This window comes from Monoraphidium neglectum (genome assembly GCF_000611645.1).
Source record: "Monoraphidium neglectum strain SAG 48.87 unplaced genomic scaffold scaffold03169, whole genome shotgun sequence".
Lineage (NCBI taxonomy): Eukaryota > Viridiplantae > Chlorophyta > Chlorophyceae > Sphaeropleales > Selenastraceae > Monoraphidium > Monoraphidium neglectum.
In genome coordinates this window covers 1-7,044 of record NW_014010459.1, presented here as the reverse complement: position 1 = coordinate 7,044, position 7,044 = coordinate 1, and the positions used below count along the sequence as shown (strand labels likewise).

General features: G+C 65.7%; 2 protein-coding genes across 2 annotated transcripts; one reads left to right on the top strand and one right to left on the bottom strand.

Annotated features, from left to right (window-relative positions):
• Nucleotides 1-145: 145 nt before the first annotated feature.
• MNEG_12292 (hypothetical protein) lies at nucleotides 146-2,377 on the bottom strand (the record flags this gene model as incomplete). Its single annotated transcript, XM_014039237.1, has 7 exons — nucleotides 146-148; nucleotides 309-425; nucleotides 600-683; nucleotides 881-995; nucleotides 1,206-1,791; nucleotides 2,047-2,133; nucleotides 2,365-2,377. 7 exons carry the CDS (start codon nucleotides 2,375-2,377, stop codon nucleotides 146-148), a joined length of 1,005 nt encoding a protein of 334 aa, XP_013894691.1.
• Nucleotides 2,378-3,778: 1,401 nt separating this feature from the next.
• Nucleotides 3,779-6,284, top strand: MNEG_12291 (hypothetical protein; the record flags this gene model as incomplete). Its single annotated transcript, XM_014039236.1, has 6 exons — nucleotides 3,779-3,946; nucleotides 4,257-4,532; nucleotides 4,665-4,805; nucleotides 5,009-5,215; nucleotides 5,479-5,652; nucleotides 5,929-6,284. Coding segments are annotated over 6 exons (1,322 nt in total), but the record flags the coding sequence as incomplete, so codon positions are not given.
• Nucleotides 6,285-7,044: the final 760 nt, after the last annotated feature.

Sequence of the window (7,044 nt, the reverse complement as noted above, 5' to 3'; positions counted from 1 at the left end):
CAAGCCGGCGACGTTGACTCATGGAGGCAGGGAGGCAGCTCGGCCCTGTTGAGACCCAACAGCAGGCTCCAAAGCGTCTGAACGCTCCAACCAAAGCTGGAGCCACAGCTGGAAGCAATGACAAACGAATAACAATGATCATTTGTCACTGGCAAGACAAGACGTGGTGAGGCAGAGCCCGTTTGGGAGTGCCCTGCTGCGGCAGGCCCTAGAGCGCCCATCCGCCGAGCGCTGCGCTCTGCCGTAACGCGCCGCGCCGCCCCGCCCGCCGGCCGCGCGCCTGGGGCCCGCCAGGCCCCGCCGCCCACCTGCGTCGCGCGCTGCCTTTCCACCTCGCGCGCGCGCTGCTGGGCCAGCCGATCCGCGGCGCCGTCCGCAGCCGGCGCTGGTGCTGCCAGCAACGTGCGCTGCTCCTCCAGGGCAACCTGCCAGGGGGCCAGATACCAGAACGTTAAGCAGGCCATGGGCCATAGGCGCTTCCCGGCGCATGTGTGCCGCGCACGCAACGTTCAAATGCCAATGTCTGGCGCGCGGCGGCAGCGGCCGCGCCATAGCCATGCAACAAACAGCGCCACAGCAGGCGCTCCGCGCCGACGCACCTGCCGCTGCGCCAGCTCCGCACGCAGCCGCCCGGCCTCCGCCTCGTCAGCGCAGCTCTCCAGCAGCTGCTGCAGCTGCAGCGCCTGGGGCAAGTGAGCAGCGGCGGCGAGGGGTGTCACCGCGGCGGCTGCTGCCTCGGAGCGGCGCTCAAATCGAATTGAATGTACGCGGGAGAGGAGCAGCACGCCAACTTGTATGGGCGGAGCTAGGAGAAGGGCAAGACGCGCCAACTGGCCCCATCCAACGTGAAGCAACGCCGCGTGCAGTGCAAGAACCCCACCTGTTCTTCGAGCTCCGCCACCCGCGCCTCCGCCTCCGCCCTCGCCGCCCAGCCCCTCTCCCCGCCTGCCGCGGCTGCTGCCGCCCAGTCGGCCCCTTCAGACTCGTGAACGGGCCTGCGGGGGGCCAGGGTCGCCCAGGGCCCAGAGTGAGAGGCCTCAGGCACTCGTATGCGGCGCCGCGGGGGCGCCGCGGGATTGAAAACGTGGACGTATGCCCCGAAGCACTGGCCGAGCCCGCGGAATGAACATGCGTAGGTGATGCGCTTCGACCTGGATGAACTGCGAGAAAACAAACCCAACACCCCCGCCACAGGTGCGACTTACGTCCTGGCGCCGTCGACGCTGCCGCCGCGGCTCCGCTTCCCGTCCGGCCCGGCCTGCCCCTCTGCGCGCCGCTTGCCGGCCGCCGCGGTGGGCGCAGGGCCGACGTTTGCGCCAGGTGGCGGGGGGTCGAAGCGCAGGGCCAGAGGCGGCCCGTCTTCTCGAAGGGGCTGCGGCAGCTGCTGCCTGGCCAGCTCGAGCAGCTGCGCCTCCTCATCTGCCGTAAGGCCGGCCAGAGGGTCGGCCTCCCACGGCTGCTGCTGGTGATGATGCTGCCACCCAGACGCGGCGCCCGGGGACGCGGCGGCCGCCGACGCGGGGGCGCCGCCGCCGCCGCCGCTGCCATGCGCGCCTGTGGACGGCTGCCGGGAAGGCGGCTGGGGCGTGCCCGCGTATGCTGCCGCCGCGCCCGACGCCGCCGCTCCCGGCGGTGGTGAGGCGCCGCCGCCGCCTGCCGCCTCCGCCGCCTTCTGCTCTTTCTTCCGCACCCGCCGGCGGCGACCGGAGAACCAGTCTCGGACCTCCTTCTCTGTCAGCTGTATTCGCTGCGCCAGCGCGCGGCAGTGGTCCGGGGTCGGATTCTGGTTTACTGCAGTCGCGGCGGGGGAATGTGGGGGGTCAAGCATCGGGCATGGGGCAGGGATAAGGGTGCCATCGCAGCCTCGGATGCGCGCAAGGCGCATGACGAGTCAGGGCGCTGCCTAGGACGCGGCGGCTTGGATGAGATCGTGTGAAGAGGATGCGTCCCTGTCCACGGTGCATGCCCTGCCCACGGGCTGGGCGGCAGCTGCAGCTCGCTGTACGCAAGGCGCTCGGCCCTCAGGCCGGCTGCGCCGCCGCTTACTCATGTAAGAAGCCTCCAGGACCTCCTTTTGCAGCGGGGTCTTCTGCCGGGGCTTTGCGGGCGTCTTACCCGTGGGCGCACCGCCATCTGCGCAGTGCAGCAGGTTTGGCACACCCGCACGACACTGAACGCGCGCAGCGGCGTCGGTGCCGGGCATCGCAAGCTGGCAGGGTCGTGCCGCAGAGGCTGGTCGCGTATTTAGCATTGAAACAAAGCGACTAGCGCGTGCTGGCTCCAGTTGGGCCTGTCGAGTGCGCCAATCCAGCTCAAACCGATCTAGGCGCGCCACAGATATCCAGCTGATATATGCATGCTCACCGTCACCGTCCATCGCCGCTCCACGTCGCCGAGGCGCTGTGACAAACGACGGATCTCGTGATCTGTTGTGCTAGCCAGGATGCAAGCCGTTCATGACTGAAACTATCACCCCATCGATCATACATGCATGTTCAGGGCGGCTCGAGGGTAGCTTGCCGAACATGACACAGCGTAATCTGCCCAACACTGGCATGAACTGGACAGCACATCATGACAAGCTGTTATGTGCAATAAGCGCGTGACGAGTAGGACGTGGATTGAAATCATTCGCACTTTGATCAAGTGTTGACAGCGGGTCCAGCCTGAACAGGGAGCAGGGAGCAGGCCCCCCCCTGAATTCATGAAAGGTGGACTGAGTGGTCTAGGCGGTATGCAGGATACGGGCACCAGCTGCGCGCGGATGCGGTTGTGGAGGCACTGGATTTTGGGTCCCATGACAAGTTTTGATTGTATATCTCCTACTGTTGCCTCTCCTGCCCTGCAAAACTGGAGTATCTTTCTGCTCGTGTCGCCTGTACGCAGCTCATCGTGCATCCACGATGCATTGAATGTTGCGCGCTCGCTCGCGTGTGAATGTGCTTGATTCAAGCTGAGTGCTGGGCTGGGGGTTACGTAGGGCTATTGATGTCAGAGCATTCTGACGAGCCGCCGAGCCCTGGAACGCCCCTGCCCCCCCGCCCAAACGGGGTGGCACGACGGCAGTGACCAGCTCGCTTTGCCTCAAGTCTGATGCTTGCGAGGGTGACAGCCAACAGATTCTTAACTCAACTGGCACATGGCTGTACTGGTCTCCAGTCCTCATTCATCAGGGTCGTGTACATGACATGCATGACCAGCAGCTGCGCAAGTGCCGCCTTCCAGGCCTAGGTGGGGCGCCCGCAATGTACAGACGCTGGTCCCACACTACCACCGCCGCTCAAAGTTTTGTATCAGTATATCATTGCAACAATCATATGATGCTCACGCTCTGCATCACTGCATCAACCACTCCGGTACCCGCCCCACCTTGATGGCACCCAGCTGCCAATGACAGGAGTCAAGCATGCCGTAGGGGCTAAAATGCAGCCAGATACAACGATAGAGGACCCCCCGCTGAGGAAGGCGAGTGCAAGTCGTGTAGTAACCCTGCTAGCTTTCCGTAGCTCGCGGAAAAAGATCGACTAACAGATGGCCTGTGTGTGCAGGTTTCAATCCTGGTGCTCGGAGCGGGCCCGACCGGCCTCGGCGCGGCGACGCGCCTGCAGCAGCACGGCAACACTGACTGGCTGATTGTCGACCAGGCAAGCATGAACAGCAGGGCACGCATGCTGACTGCCAGGCAACCGATGCGTTTGGCACAGCACCGTTGCGCCCTCGAACAAGGTGATCACCAATGGCCTCGCCTCAGCTGTGCAGTTGCCCGTTCGGACGCGCCATGGAAACAGCTGCATGCGCGCGCGCCGCGCAGGCAGAGGAGGCTGGCGGCCTGGCCTGCACTGATGTCACGCCTGAAGGTTTCTATTTCGACATGGGCGGCCATGTGGTCTTCAGCCATTGGGACTACTTCGACCAGGCAAGGGTGTCTGGGCGTTTGGGCGGCCCGGTCGGTTGCAGTTGGCACTTGGGCAACAGCAGGCTGAGGGGTGGTGGCAGTCCATGGTTGGTTGAATGCTTCATGGACGGTCTCGGGCGCGACATGCATCGCTCGCGGCGGCTGCGGCGGTCTTAGCATCACAGATGCAAAGGGGCCTGCGATTCGCCCATGCGGCGCGCCTGGCTTGCCATGCTCCTGAAGCAGAGCAGATCGCCGGCGGCCTAGGCCGTGAAAACGTCACCTCGCGGCTCAGTTGCCCCCGCACGGCCCACGCCTCGCCCGCCCGCCCCCGCCGCCCCGCGCCGCGCCGCTTTTACAGCTGCTGGATACAGCCCTGGGGCCCGGGCCTGACGCCTGGAACACCCACCAGCGCGTGAGCTACGTCCGGGTCAAGGGCCGCTGGGTGGCGTACCCCTTCCAATCCAACATCTCAGCCCTGGATAAGGACGACCAGGTGGGGGCATGGGTGCATGGGGCCGTGCGGGAGCCGGGCGGCCGGGTGCCAGGGCTGCGGCCGGTGGCGGGTGCCGGTCGCGGCGGCGCGGGGGATGTGGGGCAGGCGGGCGGCGAGAGCCCCGCCCCGCGGCAGGCGGCGGTGGCGTTCAAGTTGTCGGCGAGGTGCCGGCTGTGTGGCCCCCGGGGGGAGCCGCGCGGAGCATGCGTCAGGACAGCCGGCTGCGCTCTGCCTACCACGCATGTCCGAAACCAATCTGATCGACCTGGACAGGTGGCATGCCTGGCGGGCCTCGTGGAGGCCAAAGTGGCTGACGCGACGGCCGGGGGCCGGCCCGCCACGTTTGACGATTGGATCATGCGCTGCATGGGCCGAGGGATCGCGGATCTCTTCATGCGCCCCTACAACTTCAAGGTGGGGCGCTTGGGGGTTGGTGGCGGTTGAGGGCATGTCGGCGAGCCGACCCGTGCTGTCGTCGCAGCTGGTCGCAGGACGACCGGGATACAAGGCAACCACAATGACGCATGTGTTTAGGGGGCAGGTGCTTCCCAACCCTGCCTTTCACTGTAAACGCTGCCCACACCCGCATACATTTGCCTGCCACGCGCCGCCATCAGGTATGGGCGGTGCCGACGACTCAGATGCAGTGCGAGTGGCTGGGGGAGCGCGTCGCAACGGTCGACGTCGGCCGCGCCATCGCCAACGTGGTGCACGGCAGGGAGGACGCCGGCTGGGGACCCAATGCAGTGTTCCGCTTCCCAAAGCGCGGCGGGACGGGCGCAATGTGGCGGGGCGTCGCGGCGCTGCTGCCGCGGGAACGGCAGGTGAGCAGGCGGCGGCCTGAAGGGAGCATCGGGAATTGGTGCGCGGTGCATGCGACCCCTCTCTTACTGTTGGCTGGCCAGCCTTGGCGTGTCCAGCCTTGCTGGTAGGATTCCTGTATGAATTCTGCCCCACGCCGCACGCATTCTTGGGGTGCACCCCAGCTGCATCACGCATGGAGGCCCTGCGCTGCAGTCTCTTGCTCACACCTGGAACCGTATTTCTAAACCGTGAAACCTAACCCCTGATCCTCAACTTCTCACAGCTGTACAAGCAGCGCGTCACCACAATCGACAAGGACACACGGACGGTCTCGCTGGCGTCCGGCGGGCGCATCCACTACGAGAAGCTGCTCACCACCTTCCCCCTCGACGTCACGCTGACGTGGCTGGGCAGGCGGGAGTGGGCGGAGGGGCTGCAGCACAGCTCGACGCACATCGTGGGCGTGGGGATACGAGGCAGATGGTGGGCGGGGGCGCGAACGCACAGCCATAGAACGGGACAGTTGGGTGCGCAGCTGCCAGCCGCAAGCACTGGCAGTGGTGCCTGTGCAGCAACGCTGGTGCAAGTAATGTGCCCTGTTGTCAATCAGGCGCCAACTCGGGCCGTGAGCATCCTTGTTCATTGGGTCTCCTCACGTATTCTTGTGCACACAGCACAAACTCCATCCTCATCCTTTCGCATCCAATTGATCTGCAGCCCCCACGGCTCAAAGTGCTGGCTCTACTTTCCAGAGCCCGACTGCCCCTTCTACCGAGCCACCGTGTTCAGCAACTATGCGGAGGCCAACTGCCCGGCAGCCTCCGTGCGGCTGCCCACACTTTGCTTGGGGGACGGCAGCGAGCCCAGCGGCGCAGCGGCGGAAGAAGGGGCGACAACCGCCGGCGTTGGCCGCCCCGATGGGAGCAGCGGCCCCAGCGGCGGCGGCTGCGCGGCGGCCGGAGGAGTAGGCGGACCAGGAGGGGAACCTGGGGAGGCAGCTGGGCCGTATTGGAGCCTCATGTTTGAGATTAGCGAGAGCGCCCTGAAGCCAGTCAACCAGGCGGCCGTCCGATTAGGAGGCGGCACCTGGTGAGCAGTAAGGGTTTTTGGGGGGCGCAATCCCTGCGGCCGTACTTGCGAAAGGACGCTGAATGGTCGTCATCAGAGCCTGCTTGCCTTCGATCGTCTCGTGTACACAAGGAACACCAGTGTGCACCGATTAATGACAACACCATCAAACAACACCACTTCGGCACCACCCGCCCCTGAGCCTGCAGGCCCGAGGTGGTGCGTGAGACGCTGGCGGGGGCGGTGAGCACGCAACTCATTGCGCGCACCGACCAGGTGGTCTCCCTCTACCACCGCCGCCTGGAGCACGGTGGGTTGCGCGGGGAGGGGGCCTCCTCGCAGGGGGGGCCGCGCGGGGGTTGGCGGGGTCCAAACAAGGCATGTGTCCCCGCAGATGGGGTGCGCCCGCCAACCCTTGTCGGGCCCGCATGCACCCTTTGTTGCTGGCCTGCTACCAGACGATTTCGTTGTTGGACCACTGCTAACACTGGTTAGCACCTCGTGGTTCATTTCATTGTGCTCGCCATCACCCCCACGTCCCTTGTGCATCCTCACATCTTGCTGTCGGCCCGCAGGCTACCCGACGCCGTCGCTGGGGCGAGACGCGGTGCTGAAGCAGGCGCTGCCCTGGCTGCGGGGCCACGGCATCTGGAGCCGGGGGCGGTTCGGCTCCTACAAGGTGCGGCGAGTGCGGAGCTCGCCCCGGGGACATCCCAAGCTCTGCAAACCCCCGTTGCACACATTCCCGCAGTCCCTTCCACTCCTCTTTCCAACCCTCCTT